The sequence below is a fragment of the Bombina bombina genome, chromosome 1 (genome assembly GCF_027579735.1).
Source record: "Bombina bombina isolate aBomBom1 chromosome 1, aBomBom1.pri, whole genome shotgun sequence".
Lineage (NCBI taxonomy): Eukaryota > Metazoa > Chordata > Amphibia > Anura > Bombinatoridae > Bombina > Bombina bombina.
The window spans coordinates 1,345,383,286-1,345,400,882 of record NC_069499.1 but is presented as its reverse complement, the minus strand read 5'-3'; the positions used below and the strand labels follow the sequence as shown (position 1 = coordinate 1,345,400,882).

Here is a 17,597-nt window from a genome sequence, read left to right as displayed (position 1 = left end):
AATAAATAAACGAGATGTAGCAAGGTATAATAGAATATGTGCGTACTTTATCTGGGGGAAAAAGAGAATTCGCGTAGCAACTGAGAAATTGGTTCAAAGCAAAAGATGGGCAGGCCTGGCCTTGCCGGATATTGCAAGATATAACATAGTCGCTCTTTTGAAATTTGGAATAGACTGGCTAACGGAAGCTAATTATGTGACTTACTATGATTTAGAAACTACATTGATAGAACCCTTTGATCTCAAGGCTATTTTACATCACCCATTTAGGAATTTGCCTAGTAATGTTTGCACTCTTTTAACATTCGTCAATGTGGTACGGGCATGGCAGACATTTTGTGAATTAGTTGGGCAGGAATTCCATCTCTCAAAATATCTACCGTTTATTGGTTCTCCGGATTTTACACCGGGATTTTATGATAATACAGCATTTAAAATCTGGCGTAAGAAAGGGCTGCAATATTTTTTTCAGTTAGTTCAGGGTGAAGGGCAAGTCTTGCAAACATTCGAAGTACTGGCGAATCAATATCAGTTACCGATAAAAACCTTCTATGCCTATTTGCAAGCCAGAAGTTATCTCTCTAAACCTCTGCAAATATATAGATTTCTGTGGGATCCATGGATTGAGGCAGGAGTGAAATTGTACGTGAGTGGGAAAAGATCAATATCATATTGGTATACACTATTATTAAATATATCCGGGCAAGCACATGTTAATAAAAGGAAGGTGTTTTTAACCAAGTATATTAATCATCTTCAAGTTGAGGATATTGGTAGGAGTATAAGACTGGCAAATGCAGCCACGAGTGTAACCAGCTGGAAAGAATCACAGTTTAAGCTCCTAAACAACTTTTATCTCACCCCAATGAGGATCAGCAATTGGGGACATCGAGTCATAAGGGGAAATGCTTCAAATATCAGAGAGAGGGAGCAGACCTACCGCATTGTATATGGGAGTGCCCTAAAATATGTAAATTTTGGAGTAAAATCCAATTTTGGGTGAATAGGTTTTTACGTGTGGAGTGGATCCCCCAACTACGACATATATTTCTTTTAAAAGAATACTGGCGGTATAAAGGCGAGGGTCAATTAATCAATATGGCCATTCTGGCTGCCAAGCATATGATATTTGTGAAATGGGGAGCTTCTGAGGCCCCGACGATAGGGGAATTTGTTAATACCATTAAGTTACAAATGATTATGGAAAGACATTATTTGGCCGGGGGATCAGAAAAGGTAATAAGGAACTTCTTTGATAAGTGGAAGAGGGTAGTCTTAGCATGGCCCCAACAGGCCCAGATTCAATTCGTTTCGCCACTTAAGCAGAATATTAACTTCATGGCACTGGTAGTTGGGGAGGTTCTGCCGACATATACTGGCTTTAGTGCCTCTCTGTCAGGGACGGGCTGGCAGCGATTATAAATTGTGATAATAGATAGTGTAAATAGCGAGTTCCCCTTCCCTTTTTTTTTTTTTTTCCTCCCTTCCTCTTTCTTTCTTTTTCCCTTTTTTTTTTTTTCCTTTTCTGCAGAGTAGGCAATATATATTCATTGAACAGGAGTTGTAATTTCCGGATCGGTCATCCGGATAGAAAGCTGTGTTTGTCAGCAATAGTTGGAAATTTATGCTTTGTATATTGTGTTTTTTTGTGAATATGATGACCCCTGCTGTTAAGACGTATGAAGCTTTCAATAAAAATATAAAAAAAAAAAAAAAAAAGATCCATGCTGGTTCCCACAAGACTTCTGAAGGTAACACATGAGACATCTTCAGTGTGGAGACCGGTTTCATGCTACAAGCAGCATTAAGGTATTTGCAGCATTTTATTTCTGAGGAGACTTGATATATCAGAATGACTGGCATTTATATCCCTGTATGGGAATGGGGTAAGCAGTAGACCTGTTATACAGAGGGGTGTTACTGGAGTCCCTTGTTTTTTATTTTTTGCTAGTTGACATTATAAGGGCATTATATGACACTATGGGAGAGGCAAAGAAAAATGGTTCATCGAATTTTTATTTTGGCAATAACCAGTATGACTTACTGGGATGTGTTTTGGGGTTTACATTGTTTTTCATTCACTTGTGTGTAAAACCACTTCACCATGCGGTTGTGTTTGGGCCTACTCCGGCATCGACCTTAAGGGGCGGGGCCTGTTTCCGCACGCTCAGATGCGCACTTCCTTCTGACTAGGCAGCAGCAAGCAGTAACTCCGGTTGCTCCTGGACAGTGTATCTCTGGTCCGGAGTGTTGACAAGTAGTTTCGAAGTACCCTGGGGGCAGGTAGGTATTTTTGAGTGTAAACTGACAATTTGTTGATCTAAGTTACTTTAGAGCCTTATTTTTCCCCTTACTACTGGGGTGCAGTAATTTTTGGATAAACCAACGAGTTTAAGTTAAATTTTGAGAAAATTTAACGTGATTTAAGCAGTTTTTGAAAAATTGTTCACTTTTTATCTTGTTAAAGGCGCAGTACACGTTTTTCAAAAGTTTATTTTAAGCAATAAATAAAGTGTTTAAACGACTTCTGTGGTTATTACTAGTCTGTTCAACATGTCTGACATTGAGGAATCTGAATCTCATTGTTCTATGTGTTTAGAAGCTATTGTGGAACCCCCTCTAACATTGTGTACCTCTTGTACTGAAAGAGCCTTACATTGTAAAGACCATAATTTAGGTCAAGAAAGTGTGCCTAAGGATGATTCTCAGTCTGAAGAGAATCAGGATATGCCATCCAATTCTCCCCAAGTGTCACAACCTTTAACGCCCACACAAGCGACGCCAAGTACTTCTAGTGCGTCTAATTGCTTTACTCTGCAGGAGATGGCTGCAGTTATGTCAACTACCCTTACAGAGGTATTATCTAAATTACCAGTGGTGCAGGGTAAACCCAGTAGGTCAGGTATTAATGTGAATACTGAATCCTCTGATGCTTTATTAGCTATTTCCGATGTACCCTCACAGTGTTCTGAGTTGGGGGTCAGGGAATTGCTGTCTGAGGGTGAAATTTCAGACTCCGGGAATGTATTACCTCAGACAGATTTGGACGTTATGTCCTTTAAATTTAAGCTTGAGCACCTCCGCCTGTTACTTCTGGAGGTTTTAGCGACTCTGGATGATTGTGACCCTATTGTAATACCACCAGAGAAATTGTGTAAAATGGATAAATCTAGAAGTACCTACTTACACTGATGTTTTTCCGGTTCCTAAAAGAATTTCGGAAATTATAAAGAAGGAACGGGATAGACCAGGTATACCGTTTTCTCCCCCTCCTAATTTTAAGAAAATGTTTCCTATATCAGACACCATTTGGGACTCGTGGCAAACAGTCCCTAAGGTAGAGGGAGCAATATCTACCCTGTCTAAGCGTACAACTATACCCATTGAGGACAGTTGTGCTTTCAAAGACCCTATGGATAAAAAATTAGAGGGTCTTCTAAAGAAATTATTTATTAATCAGGGTTTTCTTTTACAACCTTCGGCTTGCGTTGTTCCAGTAACTACTGCAGCAGCTTTTTGGTTTGAGGCTCTAGAAGAGTCTCTTAAGGTTGAGACTCCATTAGATGACATTCTAGATAGAATTAAGGCTCTTAAGCTAGCTAATTCTTTTATTACTGATGCCGCTTTTCAAATTGCTAAATTAGCGGCAAAAAAATGCAGGATTTGCTATTTTAGCACGTAGAGCGTTGTGGCTCAAATCTTGGTCTGCTGATGTGTCATCAAAAATGAAGCTTTTAGCTATTCCATTTAAAGGTAAGACCCTTTTCGGGCCTGAACTGAAGGAAATAATTTCTGACATTACAGGAGGTAAAGGCCATGCCCTACCTCAGGATAAGTCCGTTAAGATGAGGGGTAAACAAAATAATTTTCGGTCCTTTCGGAATTTTAAAGGAGGACCCTCTGCTTCCTCCTCTTCCACAAAGCAGGAAGGGAATTTTACCCAATCTAAGTCAGTCTGGAGACCCAACCAGATCTGGAATAAAGGTAAACAATCCAAGAAGCCCGCTGCTGCTACTAAGACAGCATGAAGGGGCGGCCCCCGATCCGGGACCGGATCTAGTAGGGGGCAGACTCTCTTTCTTTGCCCAGGCTTGGGCAAGAGATGTTCAGGACCCCTGAGCGCTGGAAATAGTGACCCACGGTTATCAATTGGAATTCAAGGATTTTCTCTCAAGAGGGAGATTTCATCTTTCAAGATTATCTGCAGACAAGATTAAAAGAGAGGCGTTCTTACTCTGTGTAAAAGACCTTTTTACTATGGGAGTAATTTGTCCCGTTCCAAGATCGGAGCAGGGACAGGGATTTTACTCAAACCTATTCGTGGTTCCCAAAAAAAGAGGGAACTTTCAGACCCATTTTAGACCTCAAGTGTCAGAGTCCCATCGTTCAAAATGGAGACTATTCGAACAATCTTACCAATGATCCAAGAGGGTCAATATATGACTACCGTGGACTTGAAGGATGCTTACCTTCATATTCCTATCCACAAGGATCATCATCGGTTTCTAAGGTTTGCCTTCCTGGACAAACATTTTCAGTTTGTGGCTCTTCCCTTCGGGTTGGCCACAGCACCCAGAATCTTCACAAAGGTTCTAGGGTCTCTTCTGGCGGTTCTCAGGCCGCGAGGCATAGCAGTGGCGCCTTATCTGGATGATTTTCTAATCCAGGCGTCCACGTATCAGCTGACAAAATCTCACACTGACACAGTGTTGTCTTTCCTGAGAACTGACGGTTGGAAGGTGAACATAGAAAAGAGTTCACTAGTTCTACAGACAAGGGTTCCTTTCTTGGGAACTCTGATAGACTCAGTAGCCATGAAAATATTCCTGACGGAAGTCAGAAAATCAAAGATTCTAAATATTGCCGAGCACTTCAGTCCATTCCTCGGCCATCAGTGGCTCAGTGTATGGAGGTAATTGGGTTTAATGGTAGCGGCAATGGACATCATTCTGTTTGCTCGCTTTCATCTCAGACCACTGCAGCTGTGCATGCTCGGACAGTGGAATGGGGATTATGCGGATTTATCTCCTCTGATATATCTAGATCAAGAAACCAGAGACTCTCTTCTTTGGTGGTTGTCGCCGGATCATCTGTCCCAGGGGACTTGTTTCTGCAGACCCTCATGGGTGATAGTGACAACGGACGCCAGCCTACTGGGCTGGGGGGCAGTCTGGAATTCCCTGAAGGCACAGGGTGTTTGGACTCAGGTGGAGTCTCTACTTCCAATCAATATTCTGGAACTGAGAGCAATATTCAATGCGCTTCAGGTGTGGCCTCAGTTGGCTTCGGCCAAATTCATCAGATTCCAGTCGGACAACATCACGACTGTGGCATATATCAATCATCAGGGGGGAACAAGGAGTTCCTTAGCGATGATAGAAGTATCCACAGCAATCTACATCCCAGGAGTAGAGAACTGGGAAGCGGATTTTCTAAGTCGACAGACCTTTCATCTGGGGGAGTGGGAACTCCACCCGGAGGTGTTTGCCTTACTGGTTCTCCGATGGGGCAGACCGGAATTGGATCTGATGGCATCTCGACAGAATGCCAAGATACGGATCCAGGTCGAGGGATCCTCAGGCCAAACTGATAGATGCCTTAGCAGTGCCTTGGTCATTCAGCCTAGCTTATGTGTTTCCACCATTTCCTCTCCTTCCACGCGTGATTGCTCGAATCAAACAGGAGAGAGCTTCAGTAATCCTGATAGCGCCTGCGTGGCCACGCAGGACTTGGTATGCGGATCTAGTGGACATGTCCTCTCTGCCACCGTGGAAACTTCCTTTGAGACAGGACCTTCTCATTTAAGGTCCTTTCCAACATCCAAATCTAATTTCTCTGCAGCTGACTGCGTGGAGATTGAATGCTTGATTTTATTGAAGCGAGGATTCTTTGATTCGGTTATCAGTACCTTGATACAGGCTAGAAAGCCTGTCACTAGAAAAATCTATCATAAGATATGGCGTAAATATCTTTATTGGTGTGGATCCAAGGGTTACTCATGGAGTAAAGTTAGGATTCCTAGGATTCTGTCTTTTCTTCAAGAAGGATTGGAGAAAGGGTTATAAGCAAGTTACTTAAAGGGACACATTTCTGTTTTTGGGAGAAAAGTTCTTCAAGCAGTGGTGCCTTCTGTTTAGGTCTCTGTCTTGTCCCTCCCTTTCATCCGTGTCCTGTAGCTTTGGTATTGTATCCCACAAGTAAGGATGAAATCCGTGGACTCGTCGTATCTTGTAGAAGAAAAGGAAATGTATGCTTACCTGATAAATTGATTTCTTCTACGATACGACGAGTCCACGGCCCTCCCTGTCAATTTAAGACAGATTATAGTTTTTATTATTTACAACTTCAGTCACCTCTGCACCTTTTATCTTTTTCTTTCTCTTTCTATAACCTTCGGTCGAATGACTGGAGGTGGAGGGGAAGGGAGGAGCTATATATATATACAGCTCTGCTGTGGTGCTCTTTGCCACTTCCTGTTAGCAGGATGAAATCCGTGAACTCGTCGTATCATAGAAGAAATCAATTTATCAGGTAAGCATACATTTCCTTTTTTGGGCAGGAGGCTGTCCCTCCAGCAGATTATTTCTGTTGAGAATTCTTGAAGATCTCTCTATTAGGTTTTTTTCTCTCAGTAAATGAACTCTTCTTCATTGTACCTTAATTCTGTCCTTCACATCAAAGCTCTCACAGCATTTTCTCGTGATTCAGATCAATACTTATCAATCACTGATCTTGAAGATTCTTATATCCATATTATAGTCCTCTTAACCAGAGCAGATTCCTTACTGTTTGTTTTTTCAGAATATGTCTGAGATTTGTTGATTCAGCAGGGCTAATTCTGTTTCTTTTGCATGATTTTCCTGAGTCCACTGATTCATCTTAACTTGTGGGATATTGTCCTTCCTGACAGGAAGTAGCAAAGAGAGCTTTTTTATTTCATCTTCAATCAAGAGTTTGTTATTTTTAAATGGTACCGGTGTTGTACTATTTACTCTCAGGCAGGACATAGATGAAGATTTCTGCCTGGAGGATGATGATCTTAGCATTTGTAACTAAGGTCCACTGCTGTTCCCACATGAGCTGAGGAGTACAGGAAAACTTCTGTGTGAGTAACGGTTCTTGCTGTTTAGCAATGAGGTATGTTCAGTCATTTTTTCTGCAGAGACTGTGTTAACTCAGAAAGGCTGACAGTATCCCCATTAGGGGAAGGGTAAGCAGTAATTCTAGCATGATAGAGGTTTTACTAGCTTGCATAAAGGGCTAAAAATTTTTGTTGGGCACTCAGTTTGTTTATGTAAAATTGGTACAAACATTTGTGTGTTCTGGGAGTAACGTTTATGTTTATGGGACGTTTGCTTGAGGGGTCATTTGGCTTATTTTGGGTTTGTTATAACCCACATGGTTTTCAAACTAGGTTTGTTAGATTTGAGTAGGCCCCAGTAACATCTATTGAGGAGGGCGGGGCCTATTTTCACGACTCAGTTGCGCATTTACTTATACAGACAAGCAGCAAGCAACTTCTCCTGAGGTCCTGATGATCTTCTGAGGGCCTATTCGAAGCTTTAACCCTATATTATCGTTCCTAAGGGCAGGTAGAGCCACAGCAGAGCTGTGGCAAGGTGCTTATAGGGGTGTTTAACCGGTTTTAGACATTTTTCAATCCGGTTTTGTCATTTAGGGGTTTATTGCTTATTAACTTGTGGTGCAATCCTTCTAAAGCTTAGTGGGTACACCGTTAAAAAATTTTTTTTTGCAGTTTGTGTATGCCTTTTTTTCTCTTAAAGGCACAGTACCGTTTTTGCAAATTGTTTTTTTTTTTCATTAAATAAAGTGTTTTCCTTCTTGCGTGCTTTATTACTAGTCTGTTAAACATGTCTGACACTGAGGAAACTCATTGTTCAATTTTTTTAGAAGCCATTGTGGAACCCCCTCTTAGAATGTGTCCCACTTGTACTGATATGTCTATAAATTGCAAACAGCATATTTTGACCTATAAAATTTGGCATTAGATGATTCTCAGACAGAAGGTTTTGCCATCTAGTTCTCCCCAAGTGTCTCAACCAGTAACGCATAAGTGACGCCAAGTACTTCTAGTGCGTCTAATTCTTTCGCCTTGCAAGATATGGCTACAGTTATGAATACTACCCTCATAGAGTTTTTATCTAAACTGCCTGGTTTGCAAGGGAAGCGCGCAGTAGCTCTGGGTTAAGAACAAACATTGAGCCTTCTGACGCTTTAGTAGCCGCATCCGATATTCCCTCACTATGTACTGAAGTAGGGATGAGGGATTTGATGTCTGAGGGAGAGATTTCTGATTCAGGAAAGACGTTTCCTCAGACAGATTCAGATATGACAGCATTTAAATTTAAGCTAGAGCACCTCCGCTTATTGCTCAGGGAAGTTTTAGCTACTCTGGATGATTGTGACCCTATTGTAGTTCCAGAGAAATTTTTTAAAATGGACAAATATTTAGAGGTTCCTGTTTACACTGATGTGTTTCCGGTCCCTAAGAGGATTTCGGACATTGTTACTAAGGAGTGGGATAAACCAGGTATTCCGTTCTCTCCCCCTCCTGTTTTTAAGAAAATGTTTCCCATTTCTGATACCATAAAGGACTCATGGCAGACAGTCCCTAAGGGGGAGGGAGCTATTTCTACCCTGGCTAAGCGTACAACTATACCTATTGAGGACAGTTGTGCTTTCATTGATCCTATGGATAAAAAATTAGTGGGTCTCCTAAGGAAAATTATTGTTCTTCAAGGTTTTCTTCTTCAACCTATAGCGTGCATTGTTCCTGTAACCACTGCAGCTGCCTTTTGGTTTGAGGCTCTAGAAGAGGCTCTTCAGATGGAGACCCCACTAGATGATATTTTGGACAGAATTAAGGCTCTTAAGTTGGCTAATTCTTTTATTACAGACGCCGCTTTTCATCTTGCTAAATTAGCGGCTAAGAATTCAGGTTTTGCCATTTTAGCGCATAGAGCGTTATGGCTTAAGTCCTGGTCAGCTGATGTGTCATCTAAATCTAAGCTTTTGTCGATCCCTTTCAAAGGTAAGACCCTATTTGAGCCTGCATTAAAAGAGATCATTTCAGACATTTCTAGAGGGAAGGGTCATACCCTCCCTCAGGATAAGTCAAGACTAGGACCAAACAAAATAATATTCGTTCCTTTCGAAACTTCAAGAGTGGTCCCTCTACCTCTTCCCCTGCTGCAAAGCAAGGGGGGAACTTTGCTCAATCCAAGCCAACCTGGAGACCTAATCAGGTTTCGAACAAGGGTAAGCAGGCCAAAAAGCCTGCTGCTGCCACTAAGTCAGCATGAAGGGGTAGCCCCCGATCCGGGACCGGATCTAGTAGGTGGCAGACTCTCTCTCTTTGCTAAAACCTGGGCAAGAGACACATTCAGGATTCCTGGGCAGTAGAAATTGTAACCCAGGGATACCTTCTAGATTTCAAGGATTCCCCTTGAAATCTAGAAGGGGGAGGTTCCATTTGTCTCAATTGTCTGTAAACCCGACAAAAAGAGAGGCGTTCTTACGCTGTGTAAAAGATCCTTTTACTATGGGAGTGATCTGCCCAGTTCCAAAAGCAGAACAGGGGCAGGGGTTCTACTCCAATCTGTTTATAGTTCCCAAAAAGGAGGGAACCTTCAGACCAATTCTGGATCTCAAGATCCTAAACCAGTTCCTAAGAGTTCCATCTTTCAAGATGGAGACCATTCGGACTATCTTACCATTGATCCAGGAGGGTCAATATATGACCACCGTGGACTTAAAGGATGTGTATCTACACATTCCTATCCACAAAGATCACCAGTTCCTCAGGTTCGCCTTTCTGGACAAGCATTATCAGTTTGTGGCTCTTCCTTTCGGGTTGGCCACAGCGCCGCAAATCTTCACAAAGGTGCTAGGGTCCCTTCTGGCAGTTCTAAGGCCACGGGGCATAGCAGTGGCGCCTTATCTAGATGACATTTTAATTCAAGCGTCGTCCTTCCAACTAGCCAAGTCTGACACGGACTTAGTGTTGGCCTTTCTAAGGTCTCACGGATGGAAAGTGAACGTAAAAAAGAGTTCTCTTTCCCCCCTCACAAGAGTTTCATTTCTAGGGACTCTGATAGACTCGGTGGACATGAAAATATTTCTGATGGAGGTCAGGAAATCAAAGATTTTGTCCACCTGCCGAGCTCTTCATTCCATTCCTCGGCCGTCAGTGGCTCAGTGTATGGAGGTAATCGGACTAATGGTTGCGGCAATGGACATAGTTCCGTTTGCTCGCTTGCATCTCAGACCACTGCAACTATGCATGCTCAATCAGTGGAATGGGGATTATGTGGATTTATCTCCTCAGATAAATCTGGATCAAAAGACCAGAGACTCTCTTTTTTGTTGGTTGTCACAGGATCATCTGTCCCAGGGAATGTGTTTCCGCAGGCCAGAATGGGTTATAGTGACGACAGACGCCAGTCTTCTGGGCTGGGGTGCAGTCTGGAATTCCCTGAAAACTCAGGGTTTGTGGACTCGGGAGGAGGCTCTCCTACCGATAAATATTCTGGAATTAAGAGCGATATTCAATGCTCTCCAGGCATGGCCTCAGCCAGATTCCTCAGGTTTCAGTCGGACAACATCACGACTGTGGCTTATATCAATCATCAGGGCGGAACAAGGAGTTCCTTAGCAATGATAGAGGTCTCAAGGATAATCCAATCGGAAGAGGCTCACTCTTGCCATCTGTCAGCGATCTATATCCCAGGTGTAGAGAACTGGGAGGCAGATTTTCCAAGTCGTCAGACTTTTCATCCGGGGGAATGGGAACTCCATCCGGAGGTGTTTGCTCAGCTGGTGCGGCTATGGGGCACACCAGAGTTGGATCTGATGGCGTCTCGTCAGAACGCCAAACTTCCTCGTTACAGCTCCAGGTCAAGGGATCCTCAGGCTGTACTGATAGATGCTCTAGCAGTACCCTGGCCGTTCAACCTGGCTTATGTGTTTCCACCTTTCCCTCTCCTTCCTCGTCTGATTGCCAGAATCAATCAGGAGAGAGCATCCGTGATTTTGATAGCGCCTGCGTGGTCACGCAGGACTTGGTATGCAGACCTGGTGGACATGTCATCCCTTCCACCATGGTCTCTGCCATTGAGACAGGACCTTCTGATTCAAGGTCCATTCAAGCATCCAAATCTAATTTCTCTGCAACTGACTGCTTGGAGATTGAACGCTTGATTCTATCAAAGCGGGGTTTCTCTGAGTCAGTCATAAATACCTTGATTCAGACTCGAAAGCCTGTTACCAGGAAAATTTATTATAAGATATCTTTTTTGGTGCGAATCCAAAGGCTTCTCCTGGAGTAAAATCAGGATTCCTAGGATTTTGTCTTTTCTCCAAGAGGGATTGAAGAAAGGATTATCAGCTAGTTCCCTAAAGGGACAGATATCTGCTCTGTCTATTTTGTTGCACAAGCGTCTGGCAGATGTACCAGACGTTCTGGCTTTTTGTCAGGCTTTAGTTAGAATTAAGCCCGTGTTTAAACCTATTGCTCCGCCATGGAGTTTAAATTTAGTTCTTAGAGTTCTTCAAGGGGTTCCGTTTGAACCCATGCATTCCATAGATATTAAGCTTTTATCTTGGAAAGTTTTGTTCCTAGTTGCTATCTCTTCAGCTCGAAGAGTTTCTGAACTATCTGCATTACAATGTGACTCACCTTATCTGGTGTTCCATGCTGATAAGGTGGTTTTTCGTACCAAACCTGGGTTCCTACCTAAGGTTGTTACTAACAGGAATATCAATCAAGAAATTGTTGTTCCTTCTCTGTGTCCTAATCCTTCTTGTAAGAAGGAACGTCTGTTGCACAACTTGGACGTGGTTCGTGTTTTGAAATTTTATTTGCAGGCAACTAAAGATTTTCGTCAAACATATTCTTTGTTTGTTGTCTATTCTGGAAAGTGTAGGGGTCAAAAGGCTACGACGACTTCTCTTTCTTTCATGTAATTGGCAAGAGTCCATGAGCTAGTGACGTATGGGATATACATTCCTACCAGGAGGGGCAAAGTTTCCCAAACCTCAAAATGCCTATAAATACACCCCTCACCACACCCATAATTCAGTTTTACAAACTTTGCCTCCTATGGAGGTGGTGAAGTAAGTTTGTGCTAGATTTCTACGTTGATATGCGCTTTGCAGCTGGCTGAAGCCCGGTTTTCCTCTCAGAGTGCAGTGAATGTCAGAGGGATGTGAAGAGAGTATTGCCTATTTGAATACCATGGTCTTCCTCTAGGGGATCTATTTCATAGGTTCTCTGTTATCGGTCGTAGAGATTTCTTCTCCTACCTCCCTTTTCAGATCGACGATATACTCTTATATACCATTACCTCTACTGATTCTCGTTTCAGTACTGGTTTGGCTATCAACTTTAAGTAGATGAGTGTCTTTGGGTAAGTAAGTCTTATTTTATTTATGACACTCTCAGCTATGGTTTGGCACTTTATATGTAAAGTTCTAAATATATGTTTTATACTTATATTTTCCATGATTCAGGTCAATCAGTTTATTTTCCTTCTTTCAGACTGTCAGTTTCATTTTTTGGGAAAATGCATATGAATGAAATATTTTTCTTACCTAAAATTTTCAATTTTTACCTCAAGTTGTGAATTCTAACAACATTAATAGAGGAATTATTGTTCCTTCCTTGTGTCCTAAATCCTAAGAATTCTTTGGAAATATCCTTACATTCTTTGGATGTGGTCAGAGTTTTGAAATATTATGTTGAAGCTACTAAGATTTCAGTAAGACTTCTAGTCTATTTGTTATCTTTTCTGGTTTTAGGAAAGGTCAGAAGGCCTTCTGCCATTTCTTTGGCGTCTTGGTTAAAGCTTTTGATTCATCATTGTGACAGACCCTTCTGTCAGTACTGAAAGAGTTAACTTTGTTCAGCTTTAAGAAGCTATTTTCTAAAGACAAGGTTGCTAGCCTCAGCTATTGTGTACTGTAATTAAGTTTAGTGATAAACATTCACATTGTTTAATCACATCCAGAGAGCAGACGTCCAAGTGATAAGAAAGACTAAATTGTTTATCTGCTTAAGTAATGTAATTCTATTGTATCATGTCAAAGGGCGTTTTCCCTCTATCTAATGTACAATATTCTTTCAACCCCCCATCTGGGGTCAGACCTACATAAATACTGGGCATATAGCCTTCAATAAAGTGCATTCTGTTTTAACCTTCAATGTGGAGCCTGGTCTCATGTTTGAGGGGGGTATTGGCTGGGTTGTGAGTTGCTGATCCCATATTCAGGACATCGTTCATCTGGTATTAACCCTTGGTATCCTGTTGGTACCGTAACAATCATGCTTATGTGGAGTTGGGTAAATCCCCGCCTCAAAGGATTACGGCTCATTCTACTAGGTCAGTTTCTACTTCCTGGGCTTTAAAGAATGAAGCTTCTGTTGATCAGATTTGCAAAGCAGCAACTTGGTCTTCTTTGCATACTTTTACTAAATTCTACCATTTTGATGTTTTTTTCTTCTTCAGAAGCAGTTTTTGGTAGAAAAGTACTTCAGGCAGCTGTTTCGGTCTGATTCTTCTGCTTATTATTTCAGTTTTTTTCATTATAAAGATTAAAACTTTTGATTTGGGTTGTGGATTGTTTTTTCAGCGGAATTGGCTGTCTTTATTTTATCCCTCCCTCTCTAGTGACTCTTGTGTGGAGTTCCACATCTTGGGTATTTGCTATCCCATACGTCACTAGCTCATGGACTCTTGCCAATTACATGAAAGAAAACATAATTTATGTAAGAACTTACCTGATAAATTCATTTCTTTCATATTGGCAAGAGTCCATGAAACCCACCCTTTTTTGTGGTGGTTATGATTTTTTTGTATAAAGCACAATTATTCCAATTCCTTGTTTGATGCTTTCGCTCCTTTCTTATCACCCCACTTCTTGGCTATTCGTTAAACTGAATTGTGGGTGTGGTGAGGGGTGTATTTATAGGCATTTTGAGGTTTGGGAAACTTTGCCCCTCCTGGTAGGAATGTATATCCCATACGTCACTAGCTCATGGACTCTTGCCAATATGAAAGAAATGAATTTATCAGTTAAGTTCTTACATAAATTATGTTTTACTTTTGGCTGAAAAGCATCATCCGTTTGGCTTATGAGACTGCTGGACAGCAGCCTCCTGAAAGGATTACAGCTCATTCTACTAGAGCGTTAGCTTCCACATGGGCTTTTAAAAATGATGCTTCTGTTGAACAGATTTGTAAGGCTGCGACTTGGTCTTCGCTTCATACCTTTTCAAAATTTTACAAATTTGATACTTTTGCTTCTTCGGAGGCTATTTTTGGGAGAAAAGTTTTGCAAGCAGTGGTGCCTTCCGTTTAGGTTCCTGTCTTGTCCCTCCCTTCATCCGTGTCCTAAAGCTTTGGTATTGGTATCCCACAAGTTAGGATGAATCCGTGGACTCGGTACATCATGCAAAAGAAAACAAAATTTATGCTTACCTGATAAATTTCTTTCTTTTGCGATGTACCGAGTCCATGGCCCGCCCTGTCTATTCAAGACAGATAGTATTTTTTTATGTAAACTTCAGTCACCTCTGCACCTTATAGTTTCTCCTTTTCTTCCTTGGCCTTTGGTCGAATGACTGGGGGGTGGAGTTAAGGGGGGAGCTATATAGACAGCTCTGCTTTGGTGCTCTCTTTGCTATTTCCTGTCAGGAAGGACAATATCCCACAAGTTAGGATGAATCCGTGGACTCGGTACATCGCAAAAGAAAGAAATTTATCAGGTAAGCATAAATTTTGTTTTTTCGGACTTTACAACTTGCTGTATGTTAGTGGTAATTTAGTTTTTATTCTGACTGATTTCATTAGTATTTTTTCCATTTGCTGTAATCTGATATATTTCCCTTTTGGCAAATCGCCATTTTGTAGGACAAGGAGGCCAGCAGTCTATGCACTGGAGCACAAAGTAATAACCAAGATGTCAAATCAGACTCCCTCAAGAAACTCGCACAACTGTCTCAAGATGTCACATTTGCGCAAGAGTTCATCAGTCGAGATGGTCTGTACATCCTCTCCCGGATTGTGGAGCAGGAAAAAGAGTAAGTTTCACTGATTGCCTCTGACTCCTTAATAAATGCTTGGAGTAACCCCCGATATAACTACACCTCGCTGAAATGACTGATTTTCATCCCATATTCCAGTAGTATGATATTAAAGGACCCCTCAATGCAGTAGAATGACATCATTAACAAGTACAAAATAAAAAGACAATGCAATAGTACTCTGAATGTCAAATAAGCATAGATTTTTTTTCTGACAAATTTATTTTTTCTCCCATTTTCTGGCCCCTTGTATCATGTGACAGACATCAGCCAATCACAGACTAGTATACATATACCCTGTGAGCTTGTGCACATACTCAGTAGGATCCTGTTCCCCAGATAGTATGAATATAAAAAGACTGTGCACAATTTGATAATGGAAGTAACTTGGAAAGTGTCTTAAAAATGCTGCTCTGTCTGAATCATAAAAGTTTATTTCTTTCCATAAGGCAGGGAGAGTCCACAACTTCATTCCTTACTGTTGGGAAATACAACACCTGGCCACCAGGAGGAGGCAAAGACACCAGCTAAAGGTTTAAATATCCCTCCCACTTCCCCTATCCTGCCAGTCATTCTTTGCCTTTGTCACTAGAGGATGGCAGAGAAATGTGTCAGAAGATTTGGATAGTCCTTAACAGGTATGTTCCCTTCAAGAGAGGACTGGAGTTTTAAGTAATCATATAAACCTCTCAGTGAGAGTATTGATGAAAGTTCGAGTCTGGAGATGCAGGGAATTTTTTTCTGCAAAGCCATCCAGACTGTCTATCTAACAACTCCTGAGCAATCAGTGTTAACGAGTTACACTGCTTGCTTTTCCACACTCAGGTCCCTGTCAGAGCATCGCTACAAGGCTGTCACACTTGAGAGGCTGTATCTGTTCCACAGCACGGATCCTGAAGGGTAAGTCTGTGTTATTTTCATAAAGCAAGGACGCCTTATATAGGGTCACAGTGTGACTCCTCTATACCTCAGTAGGATCAAGGGTTAATATCTCCTGGGAGTTTATATACTGCTTTAACATTTGTGAATAACGTTTTCAGGGCTCATTTAGACTGTGTACTTTTGGCTGGAACAGGCAGGTTTCACTTTCACTTTGTGAGCTGCGCAGCTACTAATAGCTTCACGCACTTTTTCATAGCAGGGGAGGTCCTGCCTTGCGCACCATGTGACCAGGTGCGGCTTCATTCACTTCCTTATGATCCTGCTGCAGGAAACATAAGAGAAAGGTTAAACGCAGTTCTCCTCTTTTAGATTCATAATTCCAATCGGATCTAGCGAGTATGTGCCAGCTATACAAGGATGAGTTAACCTCTGTGGCGTCAGAGGGTGAACTTCCGGAGTCGGAGACTTCTATTACTAAATCTCCTCTGGCGGAGGAACCCTCCTTTAAATTTAAATTTAAATGACTGCGTGGAGATTGAATGCTTAGTCTTAACCAGGAGAGTTTTCTCTGAGAGTGTCATCGACACTTTGATTCAAGATCGTAAGCCAGTTACTCGACGCATCTATCATAAGGTGTGGCGGACTTACTTGCACTGGTGTGAGGAGTGTAGTTTTTCTTGGCATAAGGTTAAAGTTGCCAAAATTTGATCTTTTCTCCAGGATGGACTGGAGAAGGGTCTATCTACTAGTTCCCTGAAGGGACAGATGCCGGCCCTGTCTGTGTTGCTGCACAAGAGATTAGCTGAGCTTCCGGATGTACAGTCCTTCGTTAAGGCTCTGACTAGGATCAGACCTGTATTTAGAAAGATGGCTCCGCTATGGAGTCTCACGGGTCTATTTATCAAGCTCCGAACGAAGCTTGATGACCCGTGTTTCTGGCGAGCCTGCAGGCTTGCCAGAAACACAAGTTATGAAGCAGCCGTCTAAAAAACGCTGCTCCATAACCTGTCCGTCTGCTCTGAGGCGGCGGACAGAAATCAACCCGATAGAATACGATCGGGTTAATTGACACCCCCTGCTAGCGGCCGATTGGCCGCAAATCTGCAGGGGGCGGTACTGCACCAGCAGTTCACAAGAATTGCTGGTGCAATGATAAATGACGACAGCATATGCTGTCGGCATTTATCAATGTGCAGCGGACATGGTTCGCTACAGCGGATCATGTCCGTCTGCACAATGATAAATGGGGGCCTCAATCTTGTTCTTCGTGTGTTTCAGCAGGCTCCGTTTGACATTAAACTGTTATCTTGGAAGGTTTTGTTTCTATTGGCTATTGCCTCTGTTTGCAGGGTCTACGAGATTTCTGCCTTGCAATGTGACCCTCCCTTGTTTTTCATGCCGATACGGCGGTTTTACATACTAACAGCTAGATTTAGAGTTCTGCGGCCAAAGGGGTGCGTTAGCTACGCATGCTTTTTTTTCCCCGCACCTTTTAAATACCGCTGGTATTTAGAGTTCACAGAAGGGCTGCGTTAGGCTCCAAAAAAGGGAGCGTAGAGCATATTTACCGCCACTTCAACTCTCGATACCAGCGGTGCTTACGGACGCGGCC

General features: G+C 42.2%; 1 protein-coding gene across 3 annotated transcripts in view; it reads left to right on the top strand.

Annotated features, from left to right (window-relative positions):
• ELMO3 (engulfment and cell motility 3) overlaps positions 1-17,597 on the top strand; it is a 345,089-nt gene that overhangs the window by 104,044 nt on the left and 223,448 nt on the right. For all 3 annotated transcript variants that reach the window (XM_053702885.1, XM_053702894.1, XM_053702901.1), the window contains exon 6: positions 14,931-15,100. In XM_053702885.1, coding sequence (XP_053558860.1) covers positions 14,931-15,100 — 170 coding nt within the window. The remainder of the gene's footprint in view (positions 1-14,930; positions 15,101-17,597) is intronic.